Source organism: Chenopodium album, chromosome 24 (genome assembly GCF_948465745.1).
Source record: "Chenopodium album chromosome 24, dcCheAlbu1.1, whole genome shotgun sequence".
Classification (NCBI taxonomy): domain Eukaryota; kingdom Viridiplantae; phylum Streptophyta; class Magnoliopsida; order Caryophyllales; family Amaranthaceae; genus Chenopodium; species Chenopodium album.
In genome coordinates, this window is record NC_137857.1 from 14,569,681 (window position 1) to 14,595,998 (window position 26,318).

At 33.2% G+C, this 26,318-nt stretch overlaps 1 protein-coding gene and 1 long non-coding RNA gene across 2 annotated transcripts; both read left to right on the forward strand.

Moving 5' to 3' along the window:
* The first annotated feature begins 11,560 nt into the window (after nucleotides 1-11,560).
* Nucleotides 11,561-15,853, forward strand: LOC145612618 (uncharacterized). The gene is made up of 2 exons (XR_014106660.1): nucleotides 11,561-11,665; nucleotides 14,978-15,853. It is a non-coding gene; the product is annotated as an uncharacterized LOC145612618 (long non-coding RNA).
* Nucleotides 15,854-18,340: 2,487 nt separating this feature from the next.
* Nucleotides 18,341-26,087, forward strand: LOC145610588 (disease resistance protein At4g27190-like). The gene is made up of 5 exons (XM_081665900.1): nucleotides 18,341-18,476; nucleotides 20,022-20,951; nucleotides 22,474-23,675; nucleotides 24,850-25,418; nucleotides 26,066-26,087. Exons 1-5 carry the CDS (start codon nucleotides 18,341-18,343, stop codon nucleotides 26,085-26,087), a joined length of 2,859 nt encoding a protein of 952 aa, XP_081522026.1.
* Nucleotides 26,088-26,318: the final 231 nt, after the last annotated feature.

The window sequence follows — 26,318 nt, forward strand, 5'->3', positions numbered from 1 at the left end:
TTCAACTATTTGAAGGTGATTCGTCAACAAATTTTTTAGGGTCAATTTCATTAGTGTCGTGTATGACACTATGAAATCTAACACTAAATGATCTTTTCAATAGCTAAAGAGTTAACATTGCTAAATTATCCATTGTGTTTATAACTAATTTAATGAATCAGATTCTCTGTTACTAATTAAGACAGTTATATATTCTACAGTTTTTCAATCACATGTACGTTGCTACTAATTAATGTACTAACACAGTTAAATAACAACAACAACAACAACAACAACAACAACAGCAACAACAACAACAACAACAACAACAACAACAACAACAACAATAATAATAATAACACTAATAGTAATAATTTTACTTCATTACTCTTGCTGATGTTTGACATTTTGAAATCTTACACTAAATGATCTTTTCAATAGCTAAAGATTTTTCATTGCTAATTTATCCTTTTTTCTCTATAACTAATTTCACGAACCAGCATTCCATGTTACTAATTAACAAAGTTTTATATTCTACAGTTTTACATTAACATGTATATTGTTACTAATTAATGTACTAACCAATTGAACAAAGATGGGGTGGGGGGTATTAATAATAATAATAATAATAGTACTAATAATTATAGTAATAATAAACATACTAATAATGGTCATAATAATAATCTTATAATAATAATAGATGAAGAAGAAGAAGAAATATCATCACAATAACAAGTATAGTGAGAATTAAGTTTTTCAGTTACATTATTTACATAGAATTAAATTCAAGTCGATGATTAATTTTTCAAAGGAATATGTCAAATTGTGATGCTATTTTTGTAAGGAATTTTGAAGAAATAAAACACTATTTACAATTTAATACTCCGTCACATAGAAAGTTCCTTGGACAGGTAAACTAACTCTTTTAACTGTTTTAAGGTGATCCGTCAACAAAGCTATTAGTGTCAACTAAAATAAGGGTTGCTCATGTATGACACTATAAATCTTGCACTAAATGATCTTTTCAATTGCTAAAGAGTTATCATTGCTTAATTTTTCATTGTGTTTATAAATAATTTCATAAATCAGCTTATCTGTTACTAATTAACAAAGTTATATATTCTACAGTTTTTCAGTCACATATATATACATTGTTATAAGATGTGATATGTTGCATATCAATAAGGACTATATACAATCTAAGACTTTTTAGTTGACTTTTTTTTACATACTATGAAATGCAAGTCACGATTATTTTTGTAAAGGAAATCATGAAAACGTGATCCTAGTCTAGTAAGGAATTGTGAATAAAAAATACACTTAATATAATTTAATACCCCGTAACATAGAAAGTTGCTTTGACAAGTAAACTGACTCTTTTAACTTTTTGAAGGTTATCCGTCAACAAAATTTATAATGTTTACGTCATTATTGTTGTTCATGTATGACACTATGAAATCTTACACTAAATGCTCTTTTTAATGGCTATACCTAATTTCATGAATCAGAATTATCTATTACTAATTAAGGAAGTTATATTCTACAGTTTTTATGAAACATATATAAGGTTACTAACTAATGTACTAACCAAATGAAAAAATATGAAAAAGCAAGAGTTTATGACCTGCCTTTGGTTTATGACTTCATAAAAAAATTAAAACTGACTTTGATATAAGTCGTTTAATAAGGGCTCAAGTTAAACACTATTTCCAAATGAAAGAGATTATAATATTGACAAGCTCTTTACCGTCTTTTAGTATTTTATATAAGATATGTCGCATATCAAGAACGACTATTTACAAATGAAGACTTTTCATTTAAATGTTTTATATAGAATGAAATACAAGTCAATGATTATATTTCAGGGGACCTTATCAAATCGTGATGCTAGATTGTTAAGGATTTGACAAGAAACAATACATTTATTACAATTTCATATTCTGTAACATAGAAAATTCCTTTGACAAGTATACACTTTTTAATTGTTTGAAAGTGATCCGTCAACAAATTGATAACATTTACTTCATTATTTTGATTGTGACATATGACAATTTTCACACTAAATAATCATTACAATTGCTAAAAAAACATCATTGCTTAATTACACAAGATCACTATAAATGTAACAAAAAAATATAATAAAAGGAAGAAACATTGCTTTTAAACATTCACGTTACTCGGAATCGATATGTGCTTACCAAATATAATTCCCTATGTTACTAAGATTTATAGTATGTTTTGTTTGTGTCGTTTTCAGACTTGTGTGTACCATGTATAGTTTCCCGAGTTTCTAAAAAAATTTCTAATAACATTGTTCGAGTATTTTGGGGGTTTTCCGCCTTTGTCGACGACCTAACACCATTCTCAACCATTGCTGTTGTCGAGTTTCAAATCTCCTAATTACTTATTAATCAATTTGGCCCTCGGTTACTTGTGTGCCTATAACAAATATAGTATTCCAACAAAATATCCAATTTTATTTGAAATCGATAGGACAAAGAACATACCCATTTCACTGTTTCAATTGAAAATTAGTATATTCTGCAAACATACTCATTTACAAATAGGGGACGATTAATGGAGGAAGAATAAGTCAATTAAACTGCAAAATATATAACACAATAGATTCTACAAATAATATATGAACGTTTACACAATTAACTGGAATAAATCCAATTCGAAAACCCCCAAATCGAAAATTTCAGAAACCTAATTAACTCAAATTTCTCAATATTCTCAGGTAAACAAAGATTCTTTTGTTCAATTAAACAAAATAATCTTTGCGGATGATGTAAATTTAAGCTTCTGCATGTATAATGAAGCAACTTCAAGGTTTTATTGTTCTTCTTCCATTGTCGCCCATGTTTTCCTCTCTCTAAAAGTTGTTCATCGATGTTGCAGAAATGAATTTTTTTTTAATTTTTTTTTTAAAAAATAATAAATTAATTGCATTGGAAATGACAAATGAATTTGAATTTCAAACCTTTGAATTTTCATTCAAATTTGAATAAAATATGAATATTAGTGGAAGTTGGGCCCCAAACAAACACCCAATGAAAAGCTGCCACGTCACAATGTATGTGGGAGCCACATACAGTGAATGTATGTGTAGCTTTTTCGACCTCAAATCGTCTTTCCGACTAGCCATAATGTTAGTAATTACTCAAACTTTAAGTCTCCTACAATACCAAGTATATAACTAAATTAATTCTTGGTTACATAAATTTCCAGCAACTTTTCAAACACTTTAAAATCAATCTAACAAGCTGAAAATTTTTATTATCATAATTTACTCTTTTCTCTCTAGTTTTTTTGAGAGAGAGTGTTCCCTCTAGGGTTTATCTCTTGGGAGGGTTTATCTCTGGGGAGGGTTTCTTCTTCTATTGTGAAGACTTTACCCCTAGATCGGGCCTTTTTCTCTCATCCTTTTCTCTCTTTTTCCTCTTTTTGCGTTTTTTGGTGGTGGTCCGAAGGGGGGCTCGCCGGCGGTTTGGGTTATAACCCTTCTTTGCCGGCGAGTCACCTACCCCTTTTTCTCCCTCGTTTTGGGCTACAGTCAACGTTTGAGTTTCACTGGTTTGGTCCTCTTGCTTTGCTGCAGATCGTTCTCCTCCTCCGGCGATCTAGTGCAGGTCTGCTTTTCGGGCTCCGGTGGTTTAGTGTTGAATCATTGGTTTGATAATTTTGTTGTGGGCTTAAGGGGTTGGTTCTAGCACTGTGCATCCATGTCCGAACAAGGAGGTTTTCGGGTCTGGTGTTTTGGCTTAGGTGGTTCGATTGTAGTCTTTTTCGTCGAAGATTTTAATTGGTTTGGTTTTGTTTTAGAGTCTTGTTTGTTTTGGTTTTTATTTGTTTGTGTGTCTTTAATTAATATCACGTGTTTAATAAATAATTAACTTGTTTTCCATGGGTACTAATTGGTGTGTTGAAGATTAAGGGTTTCATGGTTCCTGTCAAAGTTGCAAAGATTGCGGGCGTATGTTTATCAGATTACTTTTGCATCAAGAGATTGAATGCCAAAACAGAGCGAACTCACAGAATCGTATTGCTTCAGATGAAGGAGATTTTTTAAGGCTACATTTTTTAAAATCTATGATGCATTCAATTATGAAGATTCATGTATGTCGGTTAGTCTTAGTCTTCTGATTTTGTCAGAAATTTTTGTAAGTGCTGTTAGGCCTTATGATTAATGAAATCTTTTTCTTCCTGTAAAAAAAAAACAGAAAAAAAACCCGATATTTTGGTTTAAACTTTAAAACTCTTTCTTTAAGTGGGTTATTAAAACCCCAAAGTAAAAAGTCATTCATTGTGTTTACATAAAAATTCTAGCATACTTTTTAATCTTTAGACCCCCTCAAATAAATCTTAAAACCAATTAAAACCTTCTCTACTTATGGGTAATTAAACCCTTTATATAAAACACAAAAGTAGTACTTAAAATAAAATTCCAGCAATATTATATTAACAAAAACTCATTAAAACTCCGTAAAAATATAGTCTTTAAGCTTTATTATCATTTACAATCAATAGGTGTATAAAACTCCCTGATCAATTGCAAATTAGAACCCTAAAAATCAACTGTTTTATAATTAAAACCTTAACTTTAACTACTCTATAAAATCAGAAATTAAAACACTTTATAGTTTAAAATTTACAATCTTTAATCATCAAAACGTAATTACAAAACATCCTAATCATATTTCAATAATTAAAATAAAAGAAACCTAAAATATATAACTATATAAATAATTAATTAAACAAGGAGGAGAGAGAAGGAGTTGGCTGACGGTGGTGGACATGGTGGCTGGCCGGCTGTTTGCAACGATACTCAGGTGAACGGCCGGAGGGTCAGTGGTGGACGCTGGTGATGTGGCAGGAAGAAAATAAGGTGGGTGAGCATAGTAGTTCATGCGTAAAGAAAAATAAAGAAAATAAAGGAAATAAAGAAAAGAAAAAGAGAAAAAAGAAAACGGAAAAAGAAACAAAGGAAAAAGAAAAAGAAAATAATACTTACCCCAATTTAATTTTGAGCCTCTTTGTGTTGGAAAATTTGTGATTTTGGAGGGATATTTATAGAGTAGAGGAGGAAGAGTAAGGTTGGACTTAATAAATAAGTGGGCTTAAGTTATAGTATATTTGACCCACAAGGGTTCAAATAAATGAATTGTGTAGACACCTACTTTTGGCCTCTTGTCCCGAATAGGAAGTGCGATGATGATATAAAAACCCGTTCTTCATGCTAGATCAAAGTTGAATTGTTTATGGACTACGAAAAGCATTACGAAGTAAGTTAAAACCCATATTTGAGACCAAGTTATCTTGAGCCTTGTCCGATTACCAATTAGACCTGTTATGTGTTGATTAATAACGGACTCAAATGCGTCAAATGCAATGATTGGATCCAATAGAACCTACATTGTTGAAAACCGAGCAAAATAGATAAAACAACCATTAAATTCCCGTGCAAGGCCTATTCGATAACCCTTTCAAAGAGCTTTTCAAAAGTATATTATAAGCCCAATTCCGAGCCAAAACGAAGAAGTTATGATCAAAACATATATTTTAAAACCGACACCCTTGCACTCCAACGGCCATAACTTTTGATCCATTACAGATTTTAACCTTATTCTAACGTCATTGGAAATTATACATCCATATATTTTCAATGATATCTCACACGCCTAAATTTGACTTTGCAATCAAAAGTTATGGAAGTTTTAAAAACGCGTTTTCGTATAAGGCAAACCGCAAACCAACGCAACTCCTGCCGCGCGCGACTCATTGAGATGCGCGCGGCACCCCAGCGCGACTCAGAGAGTTGCGCCCGCCACCTGACGCAGCGGCTATAAAACCCTAAACCTAGATTCCTACGCCTATAAAAAGGGGTCTTCGTTCAGCACTAAACAGACAGAAAATCAGAATTAAAAACCCTAACTTCTGAAATCCCTAATCTCTCAAATCCTCCTACTACCATACTACTTTTATTATCTCTTCCCAAATACTTTCCAACCCTAATTGAATCCATTGAAGTCCTTGGAGGTACAAAGAAGAAAGAAGGTCCATAAACATCTAAGACGGAGATCTAAGCATACAAAGAAGAACGGTTAGTTTACTGAGCACTTAGATAAATCACTTTTCTTTTATTGTTTAAATAACTTTAATTGACTAATTAGTATTGTTTGATCACTTTAAACAAACTTTTAATTAATTAATTCACATAGTACTCTTCCGTTAATCAAGAGTAGAATTTGATAATTAATTGTTGTTTTATCACATAAGACAAGGTGGATATTGTTTATTTCTTGTTCTTTTCACGAATTTGATTAAAAAAGAATAACGACTATTGCAATGCAATGTAATTCCTACGTGATTAATGTGTGTAAATAAAATCAACTAACTTAGGGCTTGTTTGGCATCATTTTTGGTTTTTAGTTTCCTGTTTTTTTGAAAACTAAAAACCAAAAACAGGAAACAAGAAAAAGGTGTTTCCACTTTTCGGTTGTCAGTTTTCAAAATTATCATGATTCTAACAAGACTAAATAAATTTTGATTCATTATGTGACATATAAAATATAATTTTAAAAAACAAAAAACCAAAAAACAGAAAACTGCAGTGATGCCAAACGAACCCTTAGTTTTTAGGTATCATGTTGCATATATTGTTTGGTGATGAAATTGTGAAAAAGGAAGAGCTAGTAGAGGCCGCACTAGGGCTAGAATAGCGATTCCTCCCTAAAAGGAACGTTATTTTAGTACCCTTGCTCCCGAACTCATTTTTGGTTTATGTGAACCAGTTTGGGCATGGGAAACTTACGATTCGTGCTAATTATCCCATGAACTCCACATGGGAGAAAGGCATGAATGAGGTTTATGAGTTTTCTCAAAACTCATTGGCGACTCCCTACTTGATTGTTATAAAAAAGCGTGATGGTAGAATCAATTCTAATTCAAGGTCCCCCAAATAGTCATCAGGATTTCAAATCCTAGTACTCCCTAACAAGTGTAAAGTCCTAGGATTTTAAGGGTCCATGGGCATCTAAAGCGAAGGATCCCCTACGATGGGAACACCTTCCTTACAATGGCGACTCCACTGGGGACTTAGAGGTTACAAGATTAGTTCTTAGTTATGGTCCAAGGTTTCCAACACCAGGTTACCTATGGGTTGTAACAATGGCTAACTTGGATAATCTCTAGTTAGAGAGCGAGACTTGTATGCAGAATATCTTCCTTTTTCACAAAAGTAAAAACCAAACAAGCAACATTGCATCATGCATAAGCATAGCACACTTTAACCATTGGGGATTGGCTCATTGATTAGGGGCTGCCAACACTAGGCTTCTATCCCGAAATCAATAACAATTATCCCACCCATATCGCCAACAAAATGTTTGGAGGGCTATATCATGGGTCAACACGTTAAGTGATTGATTCGTGCATCGTCTCTTAAGATATGGTACCCTTGGACACCCAAGCCTTGACCTTGGAATGACATTGTATGCTTTGAGGGTTCCTTTTATGTGCTTATGTGACTACATGAATATGTGTTTCGTGTCTAATCTAACTAATTCCAACTTGTTACCTAGAGATATAATTTTAAAAAAATTCGCAAAATTTGTGGTTCGACAAAAAAAAAAAGTCAAACCTACTAGTTGGCACGCGCAACTGTCAAAGTTGCGCGCGCCCTCCACGCACAAGTTCAAAAGTTGCGCACGGCATCTCCGCACAACTTTGTGTCTTGCGTGCACCCACTGTTCAACGTTGACTTTGACTCGTTACGAGCAATAATCAACCAGAGTGGAAACAAGGAGGCAGCAGCATTTATAAGCGAATTCGATATTGTTGATGATACATTGGATTTACTAATCCAGAAGAAGAAAACTGGCATTAATATGTCACAAGTAGAGAATATTAAAAGTCGGATGGTAAAACTAGAGTTTGAAATTCAAGATTTTGATGAAGCATTAGAATGCTTGTTTAGGCTTCTTGTCATCTTGGTACATGGATTCCGGTGCAACATCACATATGACCAACAACGCCGGTAATCTCTTACCCCTTTTTAATTTAAGCACTAATAATTATATTCAAGTCGGAAACGGTCAACGTATTCCAATTACGGGTTATGGTCATTCTAGTATAGCTAATAAATCTCTTGCTTTGCGTGATGTTTATTTAGCTCCACAGATCATCAAAAATTTTAATCTCTGTTCGTAAATTTACTTTTGACAATTTCTGTGTCCATAGAATTTGATCCTAGTAGTTTTTCAGTGAAGGATCTATGAACGGGGAAAATTCTAACCAGATGTAATAGTGCGGGGGATCTTTATCCAGTGACCACATCTCCGTCAACTTGTCTAGCCACATCTCTCACGGCCTTATCTCCTTCCATATGGCACAACCGTCTAGGACATCCCGGAGCTCCCACTTTAAGCTTTCTTAGGAAAATTAATTTTATTGATTGTAATAAAGAGCAAGACTCTACTATTTGCGTAGGTTGTCAATTAGGGAAACATGTTCGTTTGCCTTTTCATAATTCAAATAGTACTACTGTTTCAGCTCTTGATATAATTCATGCAGATTTGTGGACCTCACCTATTCGTAGTGATAAAGGGCACAAATATTATTTAGTACTTTTGGATGATTTTACTCATTATGTGTGGACTATTCCTCTTTCGTTCAAATCTCAAGCTTTTCAAACCTTTTTCAATTTTCAACAATATATTCTCACACAATTTGGAAGACCCATCAAGTCTTTTCAGAGTGATCATGGTCGTGAGTTTGAAATGACCCCTTTAAGTTGTTTTGTGTCAAAAATGGGTTGGTTTTTCGCTTCTCTTGTCCTCACACATCATCTCAAAATGGCAAAGCCGAACGCATGATTCGTACTATTAATAATGTCAAACGAACTCTCTTGTTTCATGCTTCCCTTCCGCCGTCTTTTTGGCACTATGCCCTTGAAACAGCTACTTATATGGTCAACATTTTACCTACCGAAACTCTCAATACAATAACTACAGCTCAGGCTCTTTTTGGGGTAGTACCTTCCTATAGTCATCTTCGGGTTTTTGGGTGCCTTTGTTTCCCGAATTTATCCGCCATTGCTCCCCATAAATTAGCACCTCGCTCCACTCCTTGTGTGTTCTTAGGATACCCGGCCGATCATAGAGGTTATCGTTGTCTAGATCTTACAACTCAAAAAATCATTCTCTCAAGACATGTCACTTTTGACGAAAATACTCTTCCCTTTAGTAATCTAGGGAATTTTTCTTCTTACGATTATGATTTTTTAGCCTCTAATGATCCCTCTCCATACTTCCAACACCTTTGTATGCCTCGTGGCTCAGCCCAAAACCCCGAAGCTCACGCTCCAACACCCACACAGCCTACTCCGCAGCCAGGGCGTGGCACACAACCGCATACCGCAGCCCAGCCGCGGAGTACACTGCCTGGCCAAGCAGCGCAGCACAGCACCCCGCAGACAGGCCGCGGCACACAGCTGCAAACCGCAGCCAGCCTGTGGAGTCCCCTGCCAGGCCACGCTGCCTAGCAGTAGCTCACCCACAGCCCCCCGCACTCCCCTACTGCTGGCACGACAGCCCACCTGCCACCCTCACCTGGTGTCCCTTCGCCTCCAACCATCCCAAACACTTACACACCACCTCCACTCTGTGGCCATACACCAATTACACCTACTCGACCACCGCCAACCTCTCCACAAATGCAAACCCGCTCCAAGCATGGAATTTTAAAACCAAATCCTAAGTTTGGTTTAACTATCACCACTCCCACTTCTCGCTCCCCACTTCCAAACAATCACAAACAAGCCCTTTCCGACCCAAATTGGAATGCTGCGATGCGTGATGAATATAGTGCTTTAATTGATACGGGGACTTGGGAATTGGTTCCTAGACCTACGGGGGTGAACATTGTCAATTGCATGTGGTTGTTTCGACATAAATTGAATGCTAACGGTGATCTTGAACGATACAAAGCGCGTTTAGTTTGTGATGGCAGGTCTCAGGTGGAAGGTATTGATTGTGATGAAACCTTCAGTCCGGTTGTTAAACCGGCCACTATTCGCACTATTTTGAGTTTGGCTATGGCTCGCAGGTGGTCAATTCACCAACTTGATGTCAAAAATGCCTTTTTGCATGGTGATTTGAATGAGTGTGTGTACATGCATCAACCCCCAGGTTTGTTGACAAGAAGTTCCCAGGCTATGTTTGCAGACTCCGCAAGGCATTGTATGGTCTTAAGTTTAATCACATCATCAACTCCATTGATTATCCCCAATTACTATAATCCATTACTCATACATGCTTCACCATTACCCTAGCAAGTAAACTACTCACTAGCCATAGAAATTAAGATCAAAACTACACTAATTAATCAACAATTTCATCATCAACATATTAGAAATCAAAAGATCAATTCATTTCGTTCGAGAAAAGGTGGCGTTGGGGCATGTACGGGTCTTGCACGTTCCGTCACGTTATCAGTTTGCAGACATTTTCACGAAGGGCCTACCTCGACAACTGTTTTTGGAATTCAGATCCAGTCTTAGCGTCCGTCCTCCTCCCGCTATGACTGCGAGGGTGTGTTAGCATATGATAAATATTCTAGTTATTATTTTGTATAGAAGGATATAGTTTGTGAATATTTTGTAAATATTTTTTGAGATTTTCTTATATGATTAGGTCTCAACATTGTAATCCTATATATATGAATCAATGGAATACACTCCAATCCAAGGAGTTTGATAAAATCTGACAAGGTTTTTATTTTTATTATTATTTTTTTTTATTTTAAATATGCTAATTTCAAACATTTTGCACGTAAGAAATTAAAAAGCACAAACTTATTATTTTATTTCTACTTTTATATCTCTCGAGAGTTTAATTTCTTTGTTCTCTAGTCTTTATTCCTTTAATTTGTACTTTTATGAGGCAAAACAACATACTCTTTTTAATTTATTTTTATAATTCATTCCTTTAATGTTATACTATGTTTCAAATTAGATGACACTTTTTTTATCACGTGTTCCAATGCATAATTTCAACCGTACGTAAATATCTCAAATTCTATATTCCAATTTCATAGAGATGCTTGTAATTTCTTGACATAAAATCAATTCTATACTCCATTTTTAAAAAAGATGATTGCAAATTTCTTAACATAAAATCAATTCTATATTCCAACCTCAGGGATGGAGATGATTGCAATTTCTTGACATATAATCCATACCATATTCCTAATTTGTACTTTGTATGACATAATTGCAATTTCTTGACCAAAAACCCTATGAAACTATCACAGTATAACCATATTCCAATTTCAATGATTGACATTATAATATTATTATCATTAATATTATCTTAAGGTCAAAGAAAGGTATGTAATTGCAAAATTTTTGCACCGCAAAAGTGATAAAGCATAATAATAATCTTGTGAAGGAGGATAAAGCATAGTAATTTAATTGTGAACTAAGCAAATATTATATTCCAAGTGTGAGGACCAAGGATCACACTCTAGGTTTTGTCTATAAATTAATCGATGACGCTGTTATATTTTGTTACTACATGTACAAATATACAAAAAATTCACATCACAAACAAAAAACAACTATAAATTTAGAAGAAATAACCTGTCCACCAGCTTATTGTCAGTCCAACCTAATCCAACCCAAAAGGTTTGCATATTACTTCGTAATAATTTTTTATGAGCTTTTTATATAATTCATGAATCGCTTTGCATCTCATTAGAAGGAAAAAAAAGTTCAATTAAATTAATTAGCTTTTTTTTTTTAACTAATACGGTAATTTTCCATTCATTATTAGTACGTAGTGCAAATGGAATATGATAGTACTTTCGTATCTAGCTACTTATGTGTGTTATGTAAGAGCTAATCATAAAATACTCCATCTACTTAGTAATCTTTACAAATTACAATAGTCTATTCAATTGTTTTATTTTTCCGAGAGGATTTACACAATTTAAAAAAAAAAAAAACAGTGAGAGGCGATGAGAGTAAAATGCGTACTACAGTCATTGAAACAAAGTGCATGGATCAAGAACCACAAGCATATATGGTAATAATTTCAAACAAAACTGTTTAAAAATTTTAATTATACCGGAGGTCCGGAACACATGAAGAAATAATGAAAACAAAACGATCGGAGCATCATATTTGTGAATTAGGGAGGAAATTAAAGCTAAGAATTTTAGTTCAAGTGTTTGTTCTAATATCATATTTATTTGTAAATTAAAATCTAGTTGTGAAGAGCATACCCTCATAGGCTTTGAATATAATTTTATGCATGGATGTAAATATGCATGTGTTTTTTTAAATATTCTACAATCTCATTCTTTAAAAAGGACACCACAATATGTTGACATGGCGAAATATGATTGGTCCGTATTTAGTATTTTCATTTTCATTTTCATTTTGGATTATTTTTAGGAAAAATTGCCCGGAATAATCCCACCTTTGAGCCGTCCGCCCAAAATAATTCCACCTTTGGATTATTTTTAAATAATCCGACCTTTATAGTCAATCCGCTCTAAATGGTCCCAACTGATCACGTAACTTGTTATAACAGGTTACGTGACACGTGGCGACCTGTGATTGGTCTAAAAAATTAATATAAAATAAAAATTTAAACAAATAGTTTAATTTTTTTTAAAAGAAAAATTTAAAAAAAAACAATTAATTATTTAAAAGCCACCCTACCAGCTGCCAGCCACCCCACCACCACCTGACTCCCTGCCCCCGACCGCCCGGAGTCGGCGCTGATGTTAACTCCGACGTCGATTCCGAGCCGCGCCATCCCCAACCTAACGCTCCTCCCCCAGCAGCCCCAACCCCGACTCCAACTAGCGCACAAACCAGTTAGCCCCAACCCCCACCCCAACTAGCCACAATAACCACCAACTCCTGCTAGCGAGCCCCAACCCCGACTCCAACTAGCGCACAAACCCTTACCCCTGCCAATGAGATCTCACGCCCAGCCCCCAACCCCTTGCCCCGCAAAACCCTAACTTATCCCCCCACCGGCGACTGTATTATAGCCGGTGACCCAGTCCTCCCACCTAGCCTCAACGCTGATTTCGGTAATGGTTGATTGGTTGTGGTGGTTTAGTGGCGACGGAAAGGGGTAGGGGTGGTCGGTGAACTGCGCGGGGAAGCCAGTGGCTCTGGGCCTCGTCTAGGCCGACAGTAGGGGTTGCCGGGCAGGGAGGTGGCTGGGGTCGTGGTGGGAGCTAGGGTTTGGTTAAAATTTTAGGTTTTTTTTTTTTTTTTTTTTTTTTTTTTTTTTTTTTTTTTGAAAAAGAAATTTAAAATTATTAACTAATGTTAATTACTTTATAGCAAAATTAAAATAAAACATTATTTTTAACCAATCACGTGATGACACGTGTAAATTAAACTTAATTAAAAAAAATTACCTATTCAACCTGTTATAGGTTACTTGGGACCATTAGGAGCGGATTGATTATAAACGTCGGATTATTTAAAAATAATCCGAAGGTAGGATTATTTTGGGCGGATGACTCAAAGGTGGGATTATTTCAGGCAATTTTTACTATTTTTTATGTCCGTAATGTATTAAAAATGTATTTATGTTATGTATTCTTTTTAATACATGTAAAACAATACGTAATTATAAATTATGAAAAATAATTTTATAACATTATAATTTTTTGAAAATATACTTATAATTAATCATCAAAATTATTAAAAAAAAAATCACAAAATAAAATTTTCAAGATTTTTCATCAATGTCCCATCTAGCCAACGAACATCCAGAATGATGGGTCACGAATTTGATGCCGGAGAAGAAGAGCGACTGCCAAAAAAATCGCTAAAAATCTTCCCCATAAAGTCGCTTGCAACCTTCATGGAATTGACCAATTCGAACCTAAACCCGTCGCCTGAAAACAGCCGCCTGAACCCTATAAATTTGCATGAAAACCTCCCCAAAAACACACCCCAAAACTAATCACGAAACCCACCAAATGACCCCTAAAACTGCACCAAAAACGTACCCAAAATACACTTAAAAATTCGCCAACCCTTGATTCACCGCCGTGAGCCGTGAGCCCTTCGCCGAACTACATGTGCTGGAAATTTCGTCGGAACCTGCACCTTAATCGCTGAACTCTAATAGCCTAGAAATCCAGATTCCCACAGGAGAGAGAATGAGAGATCATTTTTTAAAAAAATACCCATAAATGATGATGAACACATTGAAGAACAATGGATGCTGGTAATTGATTTTCAAAGTTTTAATCATAATTTAATTTTTGTAAATGATTTTTAAAAAAACTATAATGATGTATTCTATTTAAAAAATACATGTATTTACAATAATACATACATTATAATAAATTTTAGCCTTTTCAAAATAATGAAAAAATTGACCAACCATAACATGCTGACACCATAACATGCCACGTCAGCATGTTATGGTGCCTTTCTTTGAAAAATGACACAGTAGATAAATACTGTGTTTTTTATGCTGCTTTGACATCCATAACACATAAGTATAATAGTCCTTATGCGAGCTAATTAATTACAATGTTCAATTGTATAAAGCATATTGTATTACTAGTAATTGATCGTGTTATTAAAAAGAATATAATTTTAAATCTTTTTTTTTTTTTTGTTTTGGAATAATTTTAACTTTATTACTTCACTCGTGATCATATTAGCTAGTTTCAACTACTTTTGACACTTATTAAGACACAAAATAAGAGATTATTAAATTGCTTGTTACCTAGTTATCAATTATTGTTTTATTAGAAAAATAAATGTTAACAAGATTAGTGATGCGCAGATTAGATGGTGCAATCGGGTGGTGCACCATGTGAGATACATTTAATTATTTTTGAGTTGTACGTTGTTAAAAGGATTTAATTTGAACATTATTCGTAATATAATTTGATTTTTTATAATCATGTGGTTGTCTCCTTACTAATTAAATTTCCTTATCAAATATAGTACAATTGCGGATCCAATCAAAGAGTTAGCCTGCCAAGTGTTTGATCATGATCAATACCATAAGAGAATGGTACTCTTACGTAAAGAGCTACAATGATAACATGAAAAAACTTCAAAACAAGTACTGGGACTTAGACTGTCTCAAATATAGATCCAGTGCCATAGTAGAGTATCGAAAACAGGAAATTCTGCATAAGAGTACACACCTCACTAATAATTGGCTTGCCAAGGTGCAATACCTCATCGAGAAAGACAATCTGCATAATAAAACAAAACTCACTGAAAGTTGGCTTGGCAAGGCGCAGAACCTCGTCGAGAAAGACGAGACTTTGAAGCATCTAATTGACGAGAAGACTAGAAAAGGCAAGGACCAGTGTTTCTTTGGTGGTGTGCACTGCAATTTGTGTCGACGCTATCAGATGAGTAAAACAGCTCAAATTAAGGTCAATGAAATAGAGTCCATAATCAACGAAACACCAAATGAGTCAATGATCATGGAGCCTCGATTAGATTTGAAATCCATCTCTAATGAATTCTACAAGGCCTTGCGAGGTTCGAGAGTAGAGCTTATGGAAGAAATACTCAAAAAGTTACGAGATGATGAAGTTAATGTCGTTGGAATATTTGGCATGGAAGCTATAGGTAAACATATCCAGAGTTTCATATAATTATACATTTTCACGCACTCTTCAATAAATTTTTTCCCGGTTATATATATGCAAAATGTTATACATAACCCTAGCTTGAAGCTACCTAGCTATAAGAAGCTAAAAATAGAAGAAGAAAAAAAATATAACATCAATTACACTGATTGTGTGTGATTTTATCATGCTTTTCTAAATTTACGAAGGAAATAGTGATGCGTTTATACCCAAACGCTGAGGGTTTTCTTTTGGTCAATGTTAAACTCAAACGGAGCTAACACAAACCTATGCTAGATTTTGATCAATCGGATCAAAACCAAGCTTGCTCAATCAAACGGATCGAACAAACATACTTAATTCGTAAGTCTGCAATAATAAACTCAAGAAAACTATTATTTCAACTATGAATAAAAATTACAAACTAATGGCCTTTTATAGATTGCTTATTAAGAAGAGTTGGAGCATATAAATCAATAGCATAGATTCTTCCTCTTAGAGTAACCGACATAAGATTCCTACTCCTAATAGGACAACTAGACTAAACACTAATTATAAACCCAATATAACTAGGACTCTATAGCTAGTAGGCAACAAGCTGCCAATGTATTACTAGGAAACCAAATAGGAATTAACTTTCTATATTTCTTAAATAATATAATTAATTAAAAGTAAGCTAAAACTACTACTCTAATTTAGTCTACCTTCTCTCCAATGTCGTCCCATTGAAGTACAAGCAAATTAAGATCCGTTCCTGCTCTAGCCCCAAAACGACCCTCTGAGTAGGCCACGATCCAATCCAACGATAATAGAAGCCTACTTGGATGACATGTAAGAGATATAGCCTTATCGACCGCTTGACTAACTTGACCTTCTAAAACTCCCGCATCAAATAGCTTATTGAAAGATAAAGGACGTGAAAGGAGAGAAATAATTTAAAAAATCATCGATCAATAATCTATAACTAAGGGCCTGTTCATATTTACTGAATTGAGCTGAACTGAACTGAATGAAACTGAACTGAACTGAACTGAACTGAATTGAGCTGAAATGAATATTTTATGTGAGAGAGAAATTAAGAGCTGAACTGAACTGAACTGAACTGAACTGATTGGAACTGAACTGAACTGAACTGAACTGATTGGAACTGAACTGAACTGAACTGAAATTAAGTAAATGTGAACATGCCCTAATACTAAAATAGCAACTGTTGACATCATCACTCTCTCCAAACTGGACACTCAATGCTTTCTTATGAAAAGTTTTCTCGCCTAAATACATTGATAATGTCATTTTTATTTTTATTTTTTTTGATATTATATTACTTTTTTTTTAATCGGTGATATTTTCTTACTTAAATTAAAGGTTTTCAATTTTGATGAGGAAATTTATGGTTGGTGTTTGAATTATATTGTGATCTTTAAACTTGGTGATTTGTTGTTCCCTTAACCAGCAATATAAGTTTTTTTTTAACCTATATTAAGGTTATTAGTTTGAGTTCTAATTGAAGCGATTTTACCCGGTACTTGATAAATTTGGATCTCAAATTTGCAAGATTTTATTTGGGGAAATTAGTTTTTTTTTTTTCTTTTTTTTTTTTTTATAAATCTTTTCGAAGGTTAAAAATCGACCTAATGGAGATTAAATCTTTTTGCCTAACTTGAATTAATTTCTCACACTGACAAATTTCCAATTCCTTCAACTTTGAACATTTTGAACATTCCTTTATTATTAGTTTTTAACTTAGGCAAATGCTTCTCAAATTTTCAATTTTGTGGACTTAATATATTTGACCAATTGTCTAATTTGTTATTTTTGTGGGTTTAATATATTTGAGTGATAATGTCTTAGAAAATTTACGCAATTATAAAAAATTCTCACAAATTCTTTTTGTTATATCTGTGCATTGCACGGGACTTAATTTAGTATATGTACTAAAAGACACCAGCAATGACACGTGTCATCTCTTGGTGTACTGTGTCCTTAATTATTTTTGTAAAAAAAAAAAAAATTGTTGATCAAGGAAACAAATTATTTACTGAAATAATACTATTTTTTTATATATATATTCCATATTAATTCATAGTATTTATCTATCTATAATAATATATAAAGTGAAAGGGGATTTTGGGTGATACATTTTTTTCCCAATATACCCCTTTCATCTTTTATTTTCTTTATTATCAAAAAAAAAAAAAAAAAAACTACCTTCATTTTTTAAAAAAAATAAGTACCATCAATTAGTATCAACTTGTCTTAGAGTGGGTGGGTGTTTCGAGGTGGAGGTGGCAGAGGCCCTTGCGATGAGACACTCTTTGAGTGTCACAATTGACTCTCGTTTTCGACACGTATGTCTTGAAACAGACTGTTTGAAGCTGCATAATCACCTAGTAAAGGGGTTAGGTCCTGTTCATATTTACTTAATTTCACTTCAGCTCAGTTTAGCTCTAATAAGTTCAGTTCGGCTCTAATCAGTTCAGTTCAGCTCCTAATTTCTTTCTATCATAAAATATTAATTTCAGCTTAGTTCAGTTCATTCAGCTCCAATCAGTTCAGTTCTATTCAGTTCAGCTCTAATCAGTTCAGTTCTATTCAGTTCAGCTCTAATCAGTTCAGTTCAGTTTAGTTCAATAAATGTGAACAGACCCTTAGTTCCTCCTAATGCTTTTGGAATGCTTGTCAATGATATTCTATTATTCCGAAGCTATCACAATTCACAATCATGTCAATCTTTTGCTCTTTTTTGTTTGTGAAGAGAAGTAGTGGTAACCAAGTTGCTCATGGTTTAGCCATGTTAAGTAATAGCTTAGTAGATCTTAGAGTGTGGATGGAAGATTTCCCATTGGATGTTTCAGACTGTATTATGGCTGACTTAAGCCCTCTGCTTAATTAATAAATAAGCTCTTGCTTCCTGTAAAAAAAAAAAAAAAAAAAAAAAAAAAACAAAAAAAAACAACAAAAAGAAAAAAACCTACCATCAATTAAAAAAAAAACTACCATCCTTTATTAAAAAAAATAATAAAATAAAATAAAATAAAAACTACCAAGATTTCACAAATCTTTCTTAAAAAAATAAAATTGGGCAACTATAAACCAAAAATCATATAAAAGAGGGAATATCAATAAATTAAGGAGTAAAAATTGGAAAACTTGCTATCATAATACGTAAAAGTAGTATTTTTTTTGGAAATTTTGCGAACAACTACCATTTAAATGACCGCTTTTGAGAACAATTACAATTTAAAATTTTCTTTTGAAAAAACTACCACAAAAACATAAAAAGTTTGAGTAGCACTACCACATTTATTCTTTTCGGCAAGAATCTCCGTTTTGGGGGCATATTTTATAAAATTTCCATTAAAAAACCCAAATTAAATGACTGCATTAATCTTTAATTGGATTATGCACTTCAATTGCCCCAAATCCCCCAATTTCGTAAAGCCTTAAATCCAAATTTTTTTACCATAAACCCTAATTTAAGATTTCATTGAGAAATTAAATAAACAATAATGCAAAATTAATGATGACTGACCTATAATTGTGTTTTATTGTGGAAATCTCTTGTTTTCTTTACCACAATTGAACTAAGCTATCTTAACAGAAAATTCTTGCCGGAAAATTAAAAGTGGTACTACTACTCAAAGTTTTTGTGACTTTGTGGTAGTTTTTTTAAAAGAAAATTTTAAATGGTAGTTGTTCTCAAAATGGGTTATTTAAATGGTAGTTGTTCACAAAATTTCCTCTTTTTTTTTTTTTTTTTTTTTTTTTTTTTTTTTTTTGACAGGAACGTAAAAGTAGTAGTTAAGAGATGAGACAAACAAAATTTCATGTACATTATAAAATACTTTATGTTTGATTTGTAATAATCAGAATGTATAATAATCCCTTTGTTTTTTTAAATTACCGTGCCATTTCTCTTTTCACGGAGTTTTAGGAGAAATAGTATTTCATAGGATACTTTAAATTATTGTGCAAGTGAGGTCTATCGAAGATTATTAAATGAACAAGTGAGATGATTTTTTTTATGAATGGGAAATAAAAAGTAGGCAGTTAGGGGGGTGAGAAATTAAAATGGAATGGTGAAAACCAATACGTCCAATAATACCAATGCATCAAATATTGTTAAAGCTTTCCAGATTTAGTAATGGAACACTTATTTTATAACGGACAGAAAAAAAAAGTGGACCACTTTATAGAAAACGGAGAGAGTATTATGATGTTAATAAATAGTGTAAAATTAAAACAGGTCAAATAACAAACAAAAGTGTGGTTATTTAAAAACGTACAAAGGAATTAATTGTTAGAAGTTTAGAACTAATATACTAATTAGTAATTACATTGTTTAAAAAAAAAAATACTAATAATATTGTTGGGATGTTATATATTCTATGTATGTGTTTTAGGTAAGACAACATTGACAAAGGAAATTGCTAAGAAAGAAGCAAAGGAAACGTGGTTTGGAAAAATAGTGATGGTTGAGATTTCAAGAACCCCAAATGTGGAACACATCCAAGAAGAGATTGCAGATCAACTTAATCTAAAATTAAACAATAAGCATCGTATTGAAAAGAGGGCGCACTTTCTATTCACCAATTTGAAGAGAAATTCTAATGAGATACTCATTATATTGGATAACCTCTGTGAGAAAATTGATTTGGAGAAAGTAGGGATACTTCAACATAATAATAACACACAACAGTTTTGTTGCAAGTTGTTAGTGACAAGCACAAAGAGGAATGTGTGTGAAGTTATGGGAGTATCAATGCCTAACATATTTGAGGTTTGCCCACTGGATGATAATGAAGCGAGGCAACTTTTTAGGGAACGAATTGGAGCTAATGCTGAAGATAGACTAAGAGGACAAGAAGAGATGGAGAAGAAAATATTGAAATTGTGTGGAGGATTGCCTCTTGCTATTGTGGCGTTAGCATATGTGCTTAAGAATCAAGAGTTGTCAACTTGGGAACGTTTCGCAAGTGAACTAGAAAAATCTATTTTAGACAATCAAGCTAAAATTAGTGGTGTACATTCTCAAATGTACTCAATTTTACAAATCAGTTATAGGCTTATGGAAAATGAAGAGAAAAGGAGATTCTTCATGCTTGCTTTTTTGTTCCCCTTTGGTGCAAGTATACCTGTTGAAGAAATGATGAGATATGGAATTGGATTGGGGTTGTTTCAACAATTTGGCAATCTAATTGGAGCCATGAAGCAAGCCAACACATGGTTTGATGAACTCAAATCATCGGCTTTGCTTGTAGAAGACGGAAGTGAAGACTATGCAAAAATACATGATGTGGTTTGGGCTTCCATAATGTCTCTAGCTGAAAAAGGTATGTATGTTGTCATCCCTTTCAATTTTAATTTCTTTTAATCATGCTACCTCAATCTAGTTGAAGAATATTCACAACTTATGCAAGTATATTTATTGGAAGTGTAACAATAACATATGTAAGCATTCACGGATCTTTTATCAAAATGACTAGTTTAACAAAAGTATTTACTAAAATGGCTAATTAAAAAATTTAATTCCCAAATTAGCTAAATTTATTGATTTGATGGGATATTATTTATTTCTTATTTCTATTGAACCGGTTTGCCGGTTTGGTTCACTTTTTTTTTTTATTTTGTTTTTTTGGTTTTATTTTTATTTCCTTAAAGATTTTTTAAGTTGGAAAATTTAAGCGCAAAACTACTAAGAACGTAAACAGTTGCAGACTCGCAGATAGTTTCGATTAAAAACAAATTTATAGCCCTAATTTTTCATCTTGATCATATCAATTACAAAATTTAGAATTTCAAGTAGTATTGTTCTAACAAGACTATCGCAAACTTATACGACGATAAGCGATATTAAGGTACACAAAGTCTTATATGTGGCTGGCCACACCGTGTGGCAGGGGTTACCTTATTAGTGTAATAGGGGTTACTTGATCAGTGTTAAAGGGGTTACTTCGTCAGTGCTATAGGGTTACTCAGTTAGTGTTATAGGGGTTACTCAATTAGTATTACAGGGGTTAGTTGGTCATTTTTATATGGGTTACTTTGTTATTTTATAAGTGGTCACACGGTGCCACACACAAGACGGGCTGATTAAGGTATTGTTCATCTTTTTCATCTCTTTATGTGTTAAAAATAGTTTTGGCTTTTTTTTTTTTTTTTTTTTTTTTTTTTTTTTTTGTTGATTAGAAGTTTGGATCACTTTTTTGAGTGGTTTTTTATTTTGTATAACATTTTTAAAAATTGAGAATTGCTGCATACACATTATGTTGATTGTCATTATTCAAATTAATAGGATATTTTGAACTATCACATTAGAATTTAAATAAAACCAAAATTTTTTTTTAAAAAAAACACAACTAATTCTTTTTAAATAAAACCAAACAAAAAAAAAACCCATAAAGTGAACCGAACCGGTTCAATGAAATAAAAAATAAATAATATCCTTTCAAATCAATAAATTTAGGGGAAAATTCAAGTTTATCGATTTGATAAACAAAATTTGTTTATCAAATGACACAATTGTAAATAAATCAACAACTTTTTATTAAATATGGGTCCCACTGTTGTTGATATATTTACGAAAATGTCATGATGACTGTGCATTTATGTTGTTTTATTTACCATTTTGCCATTTGATAAACAAATTTTGTTTATCAAATTGATTAACTGGAACTTCCTCTAAATTTAGCTAGTTTGGAAATTAAATTTTATAATTAGCCGTTTTGGTAAATGCTTTTGTCAAACTAGCCGTTGTGGTAAAAGATCCCGCATTCACATTTATAAAAGTGGATCAGATTTTAACACTTTATAAAACGAAGGGGCTAATTTTTCTATTGTTTAAAAATAATGCAGATGGCCATGGGGACATGGTTATGGGGGAAGCCTTTCCTCAATCATCGTGGGATTATTTCCAAAAGTGCTATGCCATATCAGGCATTGATCATTCTCGAATTAATGATCTCAACTCCGACAAGCTTCAAATATTGATATTAGATAAGAGCAAACATGAAGATCATTTTCCTGACAATTTCTTTGAAGAGATGTCAAATCTAAAGGTTTTAGTGCTGAAAGGAATGGACTTTACGCCGGGGTTGCCAATTTCCATGAGAAAACTAAAGAATAGTCTTAGAACATTACTCTTGGAGGAATGTAAGTTGGGAGATATCACAAGAATTGTTGAGTTGACGAACCTTGTTGTTCTTAGCTTGCGTTGGTCAATAATGGAGGAATTACCAGAGAAAATAGGTGACCTTTGCAATCTTCGTTTGTTGGATTTGAATGGGTGCGTGATTAGCAAGAAAGGGGTATCAGCTAATGTCCTATCTAACCTCTCTTGGTTGGAAGGACTTTACTCTCTTAGTCCTAGTTGGCGATTTGATGATGGTGATAATACTGAAGGGGGTGAATATGCATATGCTCACATTGCTGAGATGAATAAATTTAGGCACCTCAAAGTACTTAGCGCGAATTTAATATTTGAAGATTGGCCTATTCACAATGAACTTGAGTTTGTCAAAAATCTGGATCAATTCCATATATGTGCTGGAAGGAATAGGCTTGACTCACAAAAATACCCTCGATCTCGCTCTTTACAACTCACCCACGTCAAAAATTTGAGGTCATCATGTGTTGCATATGATAGTTTAAGGGTATTGCTTGAGAAATCTCAATTGTTGAGGGTTATATTTATGTGGGAGCTCAAACATATATTTGATGACACCCACCAACAAGAAGGCGAAACAAAAATGCAAAGCTTGGTTCTTGAATATCCGCATTTGCAACATCTAATTGTTAGATTATGCCCGAAGATGCATTCTATCTCATCTACCCCTTTCGAGGCACCCAATTTGACTGAGTTAACTGTGTCCAGTTGCGATAATATGAAATTCATTTTTCTGGAGCACGCTCGTCAAGGCAACATATGTATTAAAAGATATTCTGGTTTAAAGCGGATGAGCCTAGAATATCTTCCGAAATTGGAAAGTCTTACAGGTATAATCAACCGTTCCACGACCAGTAACAAGGCTCGGCATCAAATTCTTTTCAATAAAAAGGTATGTAGAAAGTAAATATGTAAACATGCATGTGTTATTGTGTTTATGGCCCTGTTTGATTCACCTTAATTTTGCTGAACTGAAATTATTTTTACTGAACTGAACTTAATTTTACTGAACTGAAATTATTTTTACTGAAATTAAATTATTTTTACTGATTTTCTATTATAATTCTTCTTTAAGAAAACTGAATTTTACTGAAGTGAACTTATTTTTACTGAACTGAAATTATTTTTACAATTTTACTGAACTGAAATTATTTTTACTGAAATTAAATTATTTTTACTGATTTTCTATTATAATTCTTCTTTAAGAAAACTGAATTTTACTGAACTGAACTTATTTTTACTGAACTGAAATTATTTTTATTGAACTGAATTTATTTTTACTTAATATTTTTTTAAGGTGAAAAGAACAGGGCCTATGTATGGTATCTAGCTTACTATAATTCAATCCCTTAGGGGGCGTTTGGTTCAAACAATGGTATAGGTTTGAAAAGATGAATGAAACCTGGGTGGTATGGGGTTGGAACTTGATATTTGATTTCATGTGTTTGGTTTTTATCTAGAAATGATAATTTTCCTTTTAGGGGGCGTTTGGTTCACAAAGTGGTATGGGGTTGGAATCAGGAATGGGGTTAAGGTGGTATCGGGTTGGAACTTGATACTTAATACCATGTGTTTGGTGTAATTCTGGAATGGAATATCTCACTATTCTCTCCTTTTATTTGATACCTAAGGGAATGGAATGAGCCAAACCCACCTCCCCCCAAGGTTTCTAAACCCCATACCTCATGGGTTTGAGGTATGGGTTTGAAATTCATATTTTTGTCAACCAAACATATGGTATGGGTTTTAGTCATTCTAAACCCATACCTATATTTCGTGAACCAAACGCCCCCTTAATTTTAAACCTAAAGGTATGGGTATGAGCCATACCCACCTCCCCATTAGGTTTTAAAAACCCATAACTTGGGGGTTTGAGGTATGAGTTTGAAAAATGAAATTTCAAGAAACAAACACAAGGTATGGGTTTTGGTCATTCCAAGCCCATACCTTATACCTAATATGCTTGAACCAAACACCCCGTTAATGAGATGATTCTCTAAATATACATATCTTAAAAAAAAAATATTCTTATACAAATTTAAGTGAACTTTATGTTAAAATTACAGATTATATTCCCATTGTTGGAGCAATTGGTTTTGCTCAATTGTGGCAGAATTGAAAAATTGTGGGAGGTCAAGTGTAAGGAGATGAATTATTATTCCAGCTTTAAGAATTTGCGCACATTAGAAATTACAAGATGTGACAAACTTGAAGTATTGGGTTTGCTCTCGATAGCAATTGCACTTGAACAACTCGAACAATTATCCATAGATAAGTGTTCACAACTAAGGGAGATTATAAGTCAAGAGGAAGAGGAAGAAATTAGGGATCTTAATTATGGTTTTGAAATCTTTCCTTCCCTTGAAAGTATTAGGTTAAAAGACTGCCCCAAGTTAAAGATGTTTATATCAGGAAGAAATCTTAAGGATCGGTTTCCTAAATTGTTGTTATTGTCTTTGCAAAAAGTAGACATTAACAAATGTCCGCAGATGAAGTTTTTCTCACTTGGGCCTTCTTTTATGGCACCCAAATTAAATCAAATTGAATTTGATTGTGTCGTTTATCCTATGGATGAGACTAATAAAGACGACATTAATACTGCATTTGTCAAAATTTGTTCTGCCACAAACCTTAGGTATGTTTCTCTATAACCCCTAACATTATCCCTGCATTTCTTATTCTAATTTAAAAGATTAATTAAATTATATTTGTATTTTTCCTTCAATTCCTTCGTCCTATACATTCCTATTTTAATCCACTTTCACTTCACTTTTTTTTTTTTTTTTTTTTTTGAGGTCTTTACTTCACCTTATTTTTAAGGAAATAAAATTATTTTTACCAGAATTGAAATTCACTTTACTAAACTGAAATTATTTTATTGATTTTCTATTATATTTTTTCTTTAGAGTTACTGAAATTATTTTTACTAAATTGAAATATTTTTACTTAGTACTACGTATTTTTTGTTAAGGTGAAGTGAACAATGCCTTATTTTTGAAACATCCCAAAATATTATTTACATTTCATTTCTTATTCTTTTTAGAGATCATGAAAAGACTAATATATTCTCACTTTATTCTGATTTCACATGAAACTTAATTTTCAAAAACACCCTCATAATTTTCCTTATCATTAGTGCTCCATTTTTATTTAAATATTTTAATATATATATATTTTTATACGGAGTAGTAGCTTGCATCATTTATAGTTTCTTTTTGTCATTTGGATTATTCTGATTTCACATGAAACTGTTGGATTATAAATGTTACATTGTTATTGCAGTGAAGACATCGATGAAGAGTAGAGCAGTGGATCGGAGTAGCTGCTGCTTTCAATTGTGCTGCTTTCAATTGTACAAACTTTTGATTGATATTGTAACACCCCCAAATCTCCCTCTACGAATATACTAGTATAATACATATAATTATACCGTAGAGATAGACTTGGGCGTGTTACCGCCGCGTGATTACGCAAGGCTACTCAAACTTACTAAAATAAACCAATACTTTGCAGCGGAAACTCAACTTTCTTTTAT